This window comes from Arvicanthis niloticus, chromosome 4, assembly GCF_011762505.2.
Source record: "Arvicanthis niloticus isolate mArvNil1 chromosome 4, mArvNil1.pat.X, whole genome shotgun sequence".
Lineage (NCBI taxonomy): Eukaryota > Metazoa > Chordata > Mammalia > Rodentia > Muridae > Arvicanthis > Arvicanthis niloticus.
Window position 1 is genome coordinate 63,657,150 of NC_047661.1, and position 14,724 is coordinate 63,671,873.

The following is a 14,724-nucleotide window of genomic DNA, read 5'->3' on the forward strand; positions in this document are numbered from 1 at the left end:
TTGTCTCAGCTGGTCTTCAGTATACACTGGAATCCTGAAGTAGGCTCTAATGCCACTGAAGAAATGAACTTGCCAATTAGAGTGAAGGCAAGCAGGCAAAAAGAGCAAGCTTCTTTCTTCCTTTAGATAGGCTGCTACTAGAAGGTGTGGCTCAGATTAAAAGTGGATCTTCCCACCTCAAAGATCTGGATTAAAAGCGGGTCTTCCCACTTCAAATAATTTAATTAAGGAAAAAAAAAATCCCTCACAAGTATACCCAATCACTTGGGTTTTATTTAATTCCAGATGTAGTCAAGCTAATGACCAAGAACAGCCATCACAAGAATATTATGTTGACCGTTTTCATTTATGTGCCAAAAGATTTTACAACTCTTAAAAAATGTACATAAGTATTTACTAGGGCTTTCTATATAACAGATATTCCTTTAAGCTTTGTGAATATTAACAAGCTTAATCCACACAATAACCTAATGAAACATTTTTTATTATTCCCCATATAACAACTGAGAAAATTAAGAACAGAGAATTTAGAAGATTTTCAAACTCAGGCAGCCTGGCTCTAGGATTTATGTTTCTATTCTGTACTAATACATACATACATACATACATACATACATACATACACACACACACACACACACTTGTATTATCACATATTACATAACTTTTAGAACACAAACCTACCGTCTCTTGCCGGCCAACTCTAGCCTTCTCAATGTTCTTCTGTAAGTCTGCATGCTTCTGGCTTCCCTCTGACAGCTAGAGAGAAAATCAAACATGAGATGAGCTGCTGAGAAACTGCCGGAAAGATGCCTTTAGAAGACAAAATGAAATAGACTTCCTGGCCCAGCTCTGTGTTAGAAAAAAATATTAAAGGCTACACTGAAAATTTTTCTAATTTGAAAAAAATTATGAATCATTAGAGTAAAATTTTTAAAAAGTGTCCTAGTTAGGGTTACTATTGCTATGATAAAACACCATGACCAAAAGGAATTTGTGGAGGAAAGGCTTTACTTGGGTTATGTGTCCACCTCTACGACCATCACTGAAGGATACAGGACAAGAACTCAGAGCAGTTCCTGGGGGCAGGAACTGATGCAGAGGCCATGAAATGGTATTCTTCGAAGCACGCTCAGCCTGCTTTCTAATAAAGCCCATTACCAATGGCTGAGGATAGCATCATCCACAATGGGCTGGGCCCTCCCCATCTATTAATTAATTAGTAATTAATCCCCATCAATTAAGAAAATGTTCTACAGCAGTGGCAGTGGCTCTCAGCCTTCCTAATGCTGCAACCCTTTATGGCTCTTCATGTTGTGGTAACCCTCAACCATAAAATTATTTTCATTGCTACTTCATAACTGTAGTTTTGCTACTGTTTTGAATTTTAATATAAATATCTGTGTTTTTCAATGGTCTTAGGTGACCCCTGTGAGAGGGTCATTTAAAATCCACAGATTGAGAACTGCTAAATGCTTATGATGGCATTTTCTCAATTGGGGGTTCTCTCCTCTCAGATGACTAGCTTGTGTAAAGCTAACATAAAATTAGCCTGCACAGAAACTAAATGTTTTCTTATTTCATCCAAAAACTAACACCTTTAATTTTAAAAAATTTTTGCTGTTCCTTAATATCTCTTAACATCAATGGACTCAGTTCCCCAATTAAAAGACATAGGCTAATGGACTGGATACATAAACAGGACCCAGCATTTTACTGCATACAGGAAACCCACCTCAGTGCAAAGACAGACTCTACCTTAGAGTAAAAGGCTGGAAAACAATTTTTCAAGCAAATGGTCCTAAGAAACAAGCTGGAGTAGCCATTCTAAAATCTCCAGCCCCAGAACACAAAGGGGGGTACTCATGGCTCCACCTGTATAGGTAGTTGAGGGTGGCCTTGCCAGGCATCAATGGAAGTGGACAGTCTTGGTACCTGAAAGTTTGAATTCCCTAGTGTTGGGGAATTGCAAGCGCAGGGAGGCGGGAATGAAAGGATGGTGGGAGCACACCCTCAAAGTAATTGGAGGGGGGGAATGGGGTAAGAGATTAGGCATCAGTGGAAGTGGAGGGCCTAGGTGCCTGAAAGTTTGGATTCCCTGATGTTGGGAAAATTGAGAGCAGAAAGGCAAAAATGGGAGGATGGTGGGAGCACACCCTCATAGAAACTCCCAGAATTATATGGATTAGACATGACAGAGGCAGGCCCTGAGAAGACTAGATTCCAGAATTCAAAAAAACAATTATCTTGATACTAAAATTTGTTTTGAGAATTGTATATTGCAGAATACATAGCCTTGGTGTATCTACTCATCAGGCAAGCTGAGCAAACCTGCTCAAACCTCAGATGTCCTGGAATCCCAGCTGGATGCAGTGAAGCCACAGTGCCAGAGGCTTATCAATTTACTCTTCCCCCAACCCCTCTTCTAATATCTCAACACCCATAATCAGCTTGAAGAAGTTAATGAAGAGTCGGCGCCCCTATTCCCTGGGCTTGGGGACTGAGGTGGTTAATATTGGGCTGTCTTTCTAGTGAAAAGTAGTGGTTTTGGTGAAACAGGGAGGATTAGCTAGGATTTATTGCATAGCCATAACCTATTGGTAGAAATAAGTATAACTGTTATTAAGATGAAGTTATTTCTTAAATGGTACAAAATTTACTTCAATTTCAAATTTAAGGTTTTCATTGGTACGAGCTTCTTATTAATATAAAAGTGAGATGAATATTGTTACAATCATAGGCATTACACCTGTACAACACATTTAGGAATATAAGGCTTAGACCCAGTCCTTCTTTAACTTTTTTAACTTATTTGAGATAGTCAGCCTGTGAGTTAAGGGCCTATAGCAAATTCATGGCTTTGAGTTCATTGTTAGGGTATTTTCTATATTTTATTTAGAAATAGCTGAGAGGAGTTAACAGACAACAGTCCAGATTGCAGATTGCCTTACATAAATAGTTGGTTTTCAAAACATCAGAAATCCACAGAATTGACGTTACAAACATTTCTGTATTAATGTTCATTTTGATTAGAGACCTGTCTGCTCCTGACAGCTTCCTGTCTTGGATTCTAAGAAGAAATTGAGCATCTTTGGAGTTATTCCAATTGTGGTGAGTCAGCCACTAGGCAAGAATTGCCTCTTTCCATCTACAGACAAATCACTGTCCAGAAAAGGACAAACTTGCAGAATAGTCAACTGATTATATCTGCCAAGAGTAATCAGCCCTTAATAATTCTGCATCACTTGGTCTGTCAGATGATTCTGGGCCAGAAGGCTGAAGATCGGATGCTCCAACGTTCTGTAGTATAGGGACTGTCCAGGTGTTCAGCGGTCTCTATAAATTTGCTATGATTTAGAAGCTATGCTTTGTGCTTCCCATAATTTCAGTTAACTCAGTCATTCTAGATTTCTGATGGGGTTGAAAACTTATAGTCTCATTGCCAATCCCAGCTATTTACTTTGAGAGAAAAGATTTGAGAGGATGGTTTTCAGCTGACATTCATTCTAAAGCCAAGGGGGGGAAAAAAAAAAGCCAGGTTCAGAACTAAGTCTTTTATTTAGGAGAGATGGCAGAGGTTCTGCTTAATCAATAAAATGATGGACTGGGTATTAGGTATATCTTGCACCTTACTGACATAAATTGGTATAGTTATGTTCTAACTGTATTTGAGAGAAAAGTTTTATTTTAACAGGAAGGGTGATATGTAGGAGGAGCTAAGGTGGGAGGAGTAAGGAGAGGAGGAGGAGAAGGAGAGGAGGAGCTAGGTGATGAGAGAGAAAGAGAGAGGGGGGCCAGACATGGAGGCAGATGTTCACATGTCTCCACCAGTCAAAGATAGTTGATATATCTAGGTTGGGTATTAGGTTACACTTCTGACTGATATTGAGCATTACCAAATTTTTAAAGCCATTGGTTAACATTTTAAAAAATTGTAAAAATTAAAAAAATTGTATAAAAGCAAAAAGGAGAAGGGAGAATGGGATAGGGGTTTTCTAGGGAGGGGAAATGGGGAAAGGGGATGGCATCTGAAATGTAAATAAAATATCCAACAAAAAAAAAAAACTGCCAAAAAAATAAAGTTTCTTCTCCTTTCCCCTCAAAAAAAAATAAAAAATAAAAATAAAATTTTTGTTCTTCTGAGACAAGGTCTCACTATGTAGGCCTCACTAGCCTGGGACTCACAGAGAATACTCTGACCCTGTTTCCCCTGGTGTTGGGACTAAAGACACACCACACCCAACCCTGAGTAATACATCTTCAACACTTTTACATAATCTTTAGCTCTTTTCCATCTCTGTCTACAAATAACCTTTACCTCAATTTATTTTAGTCAGAAATTGGATTTGAAAACTCAAAAATATCTCCTTTAAAAATCTCTGTTTAAATTTCATTTCACTTTGACTAAGGTCACTCCAAACTACCATAAGTTGTTTCGTGTAGACCTGCGGAGTTCAAGAGTATCTCACTTGTTCCCGATAAGGGAGCTAAGATCTGCTGCACTCCACACATTAAACTCTCAGAAGACAAAGACTCTGTTACCTGCCGCCAATTCTAGACATGTTTAATTGGTTAATTAACTAATGTATTCATTTTATTCGGCTTAAAAAGCAGATAAATTCCATGTGGAAGTCATCCAGACAGTGAGTATGGAAAACCTACAAGCATACCTCTAGAAAAGACTGACAAATTTCAGAGTCCTCCTGACCCCTCAAAACTTGTTACTCGCACCTGAGTCTGTGAGTAAATAAGTAATCACAGCAAAGTCCCAATACCCAGTGTCTACCACATCTTTTACTGTAAGCTAAGAAACTTCAGACTCATTTGAAGAGAAGCTTTCTTAGTGTCTTCCATGTCTTCCACACCTCTGTCACTCTGGAGTCATAGACATCTGGAAAGTAACTGAGGGCTGCATTCACTTAGTTTATTAGTTGAGAAGAAACTGACTTCTCACAGTATAAATCTAGCTATATAGAGGGAGATGAATATTTAAATATCAGTCTTGCTTAAAATTCAGAAACAGCATCTTTAGAAGGTGGGTAGCTCTACTGTGGGGCTCCTCTACTTTTCAAAGTGTGAGCAGGAAGCACCTTTTCCTGCTTCTCCAGGCTCCAGCTCTGAAAGAGCACAAGTCAACAAGCCAAACAGACATCGGCAGCCCAACAGTTGTGTCCCTTCTAGAGACACTATCTTAAGTTAGAACAAAACACACGTGGCAGCTTGCCGAGCCAAAACAAGCTTCAAGACTTTAAATTTAGCAACAAGATCCAGTTCTTCAGTGAAGATTCCAATTTATTTTTTTTTTAACCTCCAAGTTTAAAAGTTAATATTCTACACCCTTAAAGATCTACCTGAAATGATCTTTAAATGTTTACATCACTTCAATTCAGAAACAGGGGAATTCTCTAATTAAAGTAATACGTGCACATATTTAAAAACATGGAAATTATTTATAAAATAAATCAGACACATTAGCCTTAAAGTTAATAATTATGTAAAACATGCTAACATACCATATATATATTGAATGAAACCCTCAGGTAAATGTCTATTTATAATCCTGAGGTAACATGAAGCACTACATTCCTGACTTATCATGTTAAGTACCTTGGTAATTCAGACACAATCTAAATGATAGGATCACAGATGCTTCTGCTGAAGGTTGCTGGTCCTTGTTAGTCTGCAAACACTGACCCAAGCCTAACCCGTGGTCTCAGCTCTTGTCAGGCTGCTGTTGCCATCAGGCTGAGGACTCTGTTCTGGTTTTAGGTTTCTGCTTGTTTTGATCTGTAAGAAGTTATGCTATACTTCCTAATAGGCCCTGTGAATTAAATCAAACCAGGACTCTGAGAGGAATGAACTGAGATGTTCCGCCACTGAATATGGGTCGGTGAGCCCACAGTCCTTTAGCAGGCAGCTGTTCTACCTCCTAAGCTTCCAACTAGAAGAGTGGTGCGGCTCCGCCCACAGCTCTCTGAGCACCAGGCAAACACTGCCACTGAGCTATAGTCACAAGAATTTCTGTTTATAAATTTCTTAGATGACACTGATCTCGCTAATTTTACGGGTCCACAATTTTGAGAAATACTGATCTAAATAAAATTTTGTTTTCTCTGAGTGGCAAAACCAACTGAAATACATAAAATATCAATATATTTATGTTAATATAAAATATAACCTAGCTCCTAAGAAAAAGAAAATGACTGCTATATATTGTACTTTGAACTAGAAAATATCTCCATATCTCTCTGTATTTAGAAACCAAAAGTCCACACTTACAAAAAAACTTAAAAAGGTATTATATTTTCAAAAGGTATTCACCACAAAATTCCTCTAAAGACCAAACTATTCTGGTATATTTTTATAAAGTAAAACCAGAATCAACTATATATTATACTAAATCTATCTCCATATTTCACTAGACTAATGATAATCACTTTTACAGCCTAGAATGCCAGAGCAAAGAGCTCTTAGAATAGTAAACTACCTGTGCCTAGGAAAAACAGGTTTCATTTTTAGATTTGAGGCTCTAACACAATATTCTATGACCACACTGGAGACTGCCCTGTCTCTAGACATGAAAATACACATTAAAAAATACAACAGTCCCACTGCATACCTTCTTACTAAGTGCGTCCTGTGGCTTTACATTCAGACACAGATCAACACAGGTAACATTTCAAAATGTAACCCAGACTGGCCTTTGCATAACACTTTACAATCCCTATGTTCAGATAAATTTCAAATGTGTATAAATATATACACGTGTGTGTACATGTGTGTGTACATGTGTGTGTGTGCTCTTTATTTATATTAGACAGGCTCTCACTATGTAGAACTGGAAAACCTGGAATATACTATTTAGGCATGCACAACCGAGTCCAACAGGTCTACGTTATTTTAGAAATGTTTGTTTTTCAGAGCAGTTTTAGGTTCACAGAGAGTTGAACACACGATAAAGATGTTCTCACACATCCTAACCTTACATATAAACAGCCTCCTCGCTATCAAATCTTACATGAAATGGTAGATTTATCAAGATTTATGAATGTATTGACATTACTGTCATTGAAGTCCAGGGTACATTAGGATCCAACACTGCTGTCGTGTACCCTGAGGGTTTTAGGAAACACACCCACCATTCCAGTCTCACAGAATAGTTTCACTGGTCAAAATTCCCTGTGCTTTATCTAGTCAGCCCTTCCTCCCCCTAGCCTGGCTTCTTTCACTTAGCAATATGCATTAAAACCCCACGGAACCCCAAACTGTCCTATGGTTTATGATAACTAATTTTTTTCATCAGTGAATAATATCCAAGTATCTGGGTAACTTACAGTTTGTTCCTCCATTAAGCTGCTAAACACTCTAGTTGTTCCCAACTGTAATTATAAATAAACCTTACAATAAATGTCTGTACAGATTGTGTACCAATGTACGTTTTCAGCTCACTTTGGTAAATACTAACAAATATAACTATTGGGTCATAGGGTAAAAGTACATTTACTTTAATAAGAAACTGATAAACTGCACAATTTCTACTCCCAGTAGCCACAGATGGACAGTTCCTTTGCTCTGTCCCTCCCAGCATCTGGGGTCACTAGTGGCCATGTGTATGCGTGTGTGCCTGCATGTATATGTGTCTCACCTGGTGGTATGTGCAAGGTGCCCATGGAGGCTAGAAAAAGGCATTGGATCCCTTGGAACTGGAGTTATAGGTAGCTATGAGCCACCAGGTGGGTGCTGGGAACCAAATCTGGGTCCTTTGCAAGAGCAGCCAATATTCTTAGCTGCTAAGCCATCACTCCATCTTCTTTTAAAAATTTTTAATTGTGGAAAAGAGACATAAAATGAATCCTTTAACATATTTTGTTCAATGACATTATATACACTCAGGCTGTTGATGCACATCCATGGCTACTTTCTGTTGCAGAACACGTTCATCATTCCAAACAAACTATCCACTAGTGACAAATTCCTGTTCTCCTGTCCCTTCTGCTATGTTACTACCTGTCTGCTTTAGCCTTGCCTAAACACCTGACATAAATAGGATCACAAAATATCTGTCTTTCTGTATCTGGCTCCTTTTATTTAGCATGTTTCAAGAATCATCTATGCTCTATCCCACAGCAAAATTCCATTCCTTTTTAAGGCTGAACAAAATTGTGTTCTGTGTGTATACCACATTTTTATATACTTACTGATGGCCATTTATCTTAGTATCATCTCCTCCACTGTGAAGAACACTGTTATGGACACTGGTGTACTCTTTGAGTCCTTACTTCAAATTCTCCATACCTTGCTAACATTTATTTTCTTTTATTGTGATAATGTCTATCCCACTGGCTGTGGCATAAATGTTGGACTTATGTTTTTGGAGTTTTGACATTTCCCAGCAGTAAAGAATAAGCTAATTCCCCACAAGTTCCCCCAGAGTGGATACTGCCATCATCTAAAAGGTTGCTGATCTTATACAAGAAAAGCCACGTGTATTACTGCTCTCATTTTATTTCTTTAATCTTTTTAGCCTTTGTGCACATATATGTTTGTGCACATATGATGTATGTATGTGCACATGCATGTGTCCGTGCCAGGTGCACATATACTTGCCATGATACTCTGGAGGTCAGACAGCAAGCATTAAAGTCAGTCCTCACTTTCCACCTGGAGACAGGGCCTCTTTGTTTACTTCTGCATCTGCCAGGCAAATGTCCCCAAGCTTCCAGGGACAGCATGTCTCTGCTGAGCTGTACAGTGGCTATTTGGGAGTCACAGGGATATGCTGTCTCACCCAGTTTTTCATGTGTTCTGGAGATTTGAACTCAGGTCCTTATGAATGTATGGCAAGTGCTTTACACCCTGATCCACCCAACCCCTTAGATTGATTTTAGTTGTTGACATTTAATAAATCTTCACATTTTTATGAATCAAGTTTTTTCCTTGTAGTCCTGAGAATTGAACCCAGACTCTTAAGTATGCTAAATATGCAATCTAAAGCCAAGTTACACCCTCAATCCAGATGTATTTTTCATTGTTAAAACCTTATTTATGCTATGCATGAGTGGTTGTGCACATCACAGATGTGTACAGAGGTCAGCTGATAACTCTGTGGAGACAGTCTTCACAGCCATCCCTCACATGGGTTCCATGGAGGCTTCTCCACACAGCCTTACTCTGGTCTATTCCTAGCAACATCAACATTCAACTACAGCAACACTGTATTTGTTCAGTTTTCTGACAGGCACAAATCTAACCTCTTAAGCAAGAAAAGCTTAGTGATTACGCTGCAAGGAGCAGTGGGCTGGACAATAAGTTGAGCACTTTCTATTGCTGGTTCCTCCTCTCAAATATATTCCTGGTCCTTTATTAAATTTTATTTAATAAATTAAAAATTATTAGTAAAACTCAGGTGGATGTCGGTCATCATCAATTACTTAGACAGACACAAACTGATGTTTTTATACTGGATGTCCTCACTCAAGTGTACACTGCCCCACTGTCCTAGCAAGTGTGTTGTACTTTCCTTCATTTATTTATTAAGGTTCAAATTTGTTTTGGTGTTACTAAGAGACAGGCAATGATACCAACTAGACTACCGTTTGAAGTGAATTGAAGTGTTAAAGTTTAGTCAACACGTAAACGTGTAGCCTTGAAAATACGAAGATCAACAAATTACAAAGTTGAAAACTGTTTTGTATCTAATCTAAAGTTAAGTGGATTAAAAATAATTATAATGTAGGCAAGTCATGGTTATAAATAAATACAAATACTAGGGAACTGGTAAGACTCTATATCTGAATTCAATCCAGTACAATCTTAAGTCTGAACCATGCCCTTGAGTCAGAAGTTTAGTTTAAACACAAATGCAGCTAACGGGTTAATTTTTATGAAATATCTATAAGCACAGAGCAGCTAGAGTTGCTATTAGAATGTAAATACTAAAAATCTATAAAGCCTTTTGGGGGCAAAATAGGGCCAACAAACTGAAATGAGAGTTTTAATGGCAGCATGCTTTTGACACTCTGCCGCCACCTGGTGGCAGGGCATTTCCGGCCTGGCTCTTGTGGACTGGGTCTTTTCCAGACTGACTTACAGGGGAATGTAGTTTTGTAGAATGACGCTTACAAACCTCTATCTCCTAGGAAACAGAAGAGTGTTTAGAGCATGGACTATAGAATTTGATAGCTAGTCATCCTTTTCAACCATGCCATGAAGCTCCTACAGCAAAGAAGAGTAATTTTTAGGGAAGTCTGGAAGCCTCGCCTGAAGCTACCTACCACAAGAGCAAGCAAACAGTCAACACTTCTTAAATCTCTGATAACTTAAAAGTGGTATCGAATTCATATACTTCAACAGCTGTAACCATTGACTATTTAACTATTTCAAACTGTTTATCCATAAAATGCGTGCATATTTTCTTCTCCCATCTCCAATATTCGAGTCACCCTATCTCTGCAAACAGTATTTAACTCAGTTCTCTGGGTCAACAAGAGATCTCAGTAATAATACTGAACTTAAAAGCATGCCTTCGTTTGAGGTGGAGGGACAGAGGCTTGCTGTGTTGTCCAGGGTGGCCTCTAAATACCCTCCTACCTCAGCCTTCTGAGCAGCTGGGATGCCCAGCTTAAAAGGCTTTAAATGCATATGGATGCTATTTGGCAGAACCTTAGTTGCTTCTCCAGAGCCTTTCTTTCTTAACAGAGCTCCGATTTCTGTTCAGACTGGAGTGGTAATGTGCTCCAAAAGAACAGGATGCTCCCCAGAACAATCCTTCAGTGTAAGTCTGTCAGCTCAGACTTAGCCAATGAGAAATGAACAGAAGCCTGCTTGGGCAAGGGTGCATGTTGACATTTTCCTCTTGTATAAAAGATGAGGGATGGGTGGAGGGTGAAGAGAGAGAATGGGAGAAGGAGGAAAAGAGGGAGGGGTGGGGGATGGGCAGTCTATTCTCTGGGCACTGTTGAGAGAGGACTTAGCAGTCTCAGTAAGTACTTAGAACCAAACAGGAAAGCCAAGTGTCAAAGGCAGTCTAGATAAAGTGTAGTGCAATTAGCCACCCTAGAGAAGGCTACCTCTAGCTTCTTACCTCAGATAAGATAATGAATCCCTAGTTTGTAAGCCAATTTGAATTACTTTTCTCTCATTTGTTTACACATACATAAGAATGTCAACAATAGAGCAGGAGAGGGAGACAGCTCAGACTTTAGGAGGGTGCACTGCTCTTCTACAAGACCCAAGCTGCCTATAACTCCAGCTCCAGAAGATCTGACACAGCCACATACATATACAAATAATTAAAAATAAAAATTTTAAATGTTTTAAGAATAGTAATAGTATTTAGTTTTAAGTAAATAATATACAAATTTATTTTAGAAAAATGCCAATGTGACTATTTTTAAACTATCAGGGCAAATGTGGACTTCCTGCTTGCTGTCTATCAGAGACAGATCTGAAGTAAGCTAACTGGCTAGAAAAAAAATGTATAATCTGTAAAACAGACACTACAAACCCACTAACCTAGTTGGCTGCTCCTGAGTGCCTGGTGAGAGGAATGTTAGCTGGGCTCGTTCAGAGCCTCAGTTCAGGTGTATTTAATCAGGAAAAGACTCACATAACCTGGTGACACCAGCAGAGGTCTACACAAGCTGGAATGTGATCAGCAAGCTGAGATTATTTCAGGTGTCAACCTGGGATGTATTCAAACTCTGAGAGGGCATAAAGTTAGACAGAATTTACTAAAGTTTGTTTCATGGAATCCTAATGTCTCAAGGAAACATGATAAGGAGGATTTGCATATTAAAGCCTCAGAGAATTCAAATTAGTTACTTTTGTGAACTCAGGGTTCCAAATTCTTTTGATTACAGAACCTCCTTTTCAGTAACACATGGCATCTGTTACATGGGATCCTGTCAAGTATAATTCAGACAAAATGGTAGAAAAATGAAATGATGAAGTTAAAAATACACACTTAATTGTTCCCATATAATATTCATTCCCAAAGCTAAGTTTTTTAAAAAGTCAAGATTACACCAGGGTTCCAATAATCATGACTTCTTGGTAGAAATCATTTTTAATGCTCTATGTTATCAAATAGAAGGACAGGGAAACCGAGGGCAGGGACAAGGCTCCTGGACCAAGTGCAGAACACTTGGGACTGAACCCAGGTTGTGATGTAGCTGAAGTCAGGCAGGGGCACAGTAACTAATGTGTCTGTTCAGCACCTCACATATCTCTATGTATCTCAATTACTGCCTTACATGCTGCCAACAAAAGATGAGCAAGCTATAGTCCCTTCCCTGAAACACTATCTGCTGTGGTGGTTCTAACTACACAAAGGCTTCTTCATGCTACAGAGGAGTGCAAATACAGTCTCTGTGACGGCCGACGCTGTCAGCCGTTTTGGACTGCACTGTTGCCATGGGAAGAACTACTGAAAATCCTTTTCCCCTCAAGCTATTTACTTCAAGTATTTTGTTAGATGGAAGTAAGTAACAATATCACTCTTCATGACTGTGGTAACAACACTGTGTGGACCATGATGGATCACGATGGATCACGTGATGTGCTGCCGAGGGTCTTACTTTATGTCCTGCACATCACTCATAAGGCTTGCCACGGCAAACATTCACCGAATGAATTTCAGCAGAGGTAGTGTCTGTCTTTATTTAAAAAAAAAAATTCTAGTTATCTACATAGTCCAAAAGTAGACCTAGTTTTTGAACACTCAATTTTAGCTGTGAAGATCTCTATATGCCTATTTCTAAACACTGACGGCCGCGGCGGCAGTGGCGGTGGCTCCAAATTGAGAACATCTCTCACTGTCTCTAAAACTAACACAACAAAATTGAGCTTCATGTTCTTTTGCTTTCAGAATGAAATGCTTACTACACCCCAACTCTTAGAAAGGCTTGCCTGAACTAGCCTCTAAACCAAATCCCAAATAAAGAACTACAAAAGTTCTGGGGGAGCAACTACCTAATTCGTACCAGTCTAAAAAACCCATTGAATACTGCCATATAGCTACTGCCATGCTAATTAAATTCTTATTTTTAAGAAGTCACATGTTTTAATTATAAATTTAAAATAATGCTTTGACTTGTAAAGTGTCAATAAAGTGGATACAACGTTTCCTACACTTAACCTCTAAGTGTACAACTCAGTACTGCTAAGTGCATTCAGGCGTTGTAACCAATCTCCAGAACTGCTCATCTGTTCAACAAGACCTCCTGCCCACCTCCAGACCTCAGCAACTTCAGTTCCACTTTCTGTTTTTAGTCCGGCTACAACTTCATGTCCAATACAAGGGGAACTATCATGGTACATCCCTGAAAGACACATACACACACTGTACACACTCCTCACTTGGGCATAGACTCTCTCAGACTAAGTAGGGGATCGAGACAAGGTGAGAACCTGTCCGCTAGTCTTGCTGCCCAAGCCAAGCTCCTCCATGTGATGTGTCAGAGCTGTCATCCTTTATAAGACTGAAGTCAGGATGATTGCCTTAAGAATTAACTTCAAGGCCATTCTTGAGTTTCAACAATTATTTTACTTTTAATTATATTGGAAGGAGGTCATTTGCACTTGAGTCCAGGTGCCCTTGGAGGCCAGAGGTGTTGGATCCCCTGGAGCTTGAGTTACAAGGGGTTGTGAGCCATGAGGTATGGGTGCTAGAACATAATTCAGGTTTTTGTAAGAACAGAATGAATTCCTAACTGCTGAGCCATCTCTCTCTAGCCCCCTAACAATTTCTTTACATCTTTTAGGATACAGAGAAATGTCACTTCACTTGGGAGTTTCTTCAGGCTACACACAGAGTCATTACAACAATGACTTGTGAGAGGGATCTAGTCATTTCTACTGTCACTTTAGCTAAAATCGCTGCTTCTGGTATCAAATATCCAAACATGAATTTCAAAAGAAATGAGATAGCAATGTGTCTTGGTATTTGCAGCATCTCTAAAGGAAACTTTTTCTGCCTACGAAGCACTTTAATTTATGAGACCACAACTGCATCACAGCTATTCTAGGGGCCAGTTTAAAAATCGTTTCTTCAGTCCAAACTAGATAATTACTTTAGCTTTGTAGAAATAATTACTATACTGTGAATTATTTTCAGCAAAATCGGTAATATCTTAACCATATTAAACAAAGGGAGAGAAAATAACAACACTGTCTTCTAAAGCTTATAATCTAATTGTTTTAACCAAGTTAGAAAAAAAAATTATTCTGACAGGAAATTTTGAGTTTCCTCTGCTTGGTGTACATAATGAAACCAACCACTAAGACATCCCATAATAGTCTGACCTCAATGTGACTTCCAACTTTATGCTTCCATGACCACATAACAAACAAGTCACTGCACATTCTTCCTAAGCTAAATGTCAACTATGCACTGAATGCAATTGTTTGTCTTCTCTTAACAGCATAGGCCACACACTGAAAACACAGATGCAAATCTTCCTTTACCACCTCCTAATAGTGTCTCCTTGGGCAAGTTATTCAACCTAGATATGTAAAACACAGTTATTAACAATGCTGATGCCTCACACAGGTATAAGAATCATAGGATGTATAACACTCATGAGCTCTTAACTAACCCCCCGAAGCAGTCACCAGCAGCCCTCAATGCCTCTTCAGACATCTCCACCTTTCATTTAAATCAGTGGTTCTCAATCTGTGGGTCGTGGCCTCTCTGGGTGTTACATGTCAGACATTCTGTATATC

At 38.9% G+C, this 14,724-nt stretch overlaps 1 protein-coding gene across 2 annotated transcripts in view; it reads right to left on the reverse strand.

The window, feature by feature from the left end:
* The window catches only part of Mnd1 (meiotic nuclear divisions 1), a 77,137-nt gene that overhangs the window by 41,581 nt on the left and 20,832 nt on the right, over positions 1–14,724 (reverse strand). For both annotated transcript variants that reach the window (XM_034500868.2, XM_034500867.2), the window contains exon 5: positions 685–759. In XM_034500868.2, coding sequence (XP_034356759.2) covers positions 685–759 — 75 coding nt within the window. The remainder of the gene's footprint in view (positions 1–684; positions 760–14,724) is intronic.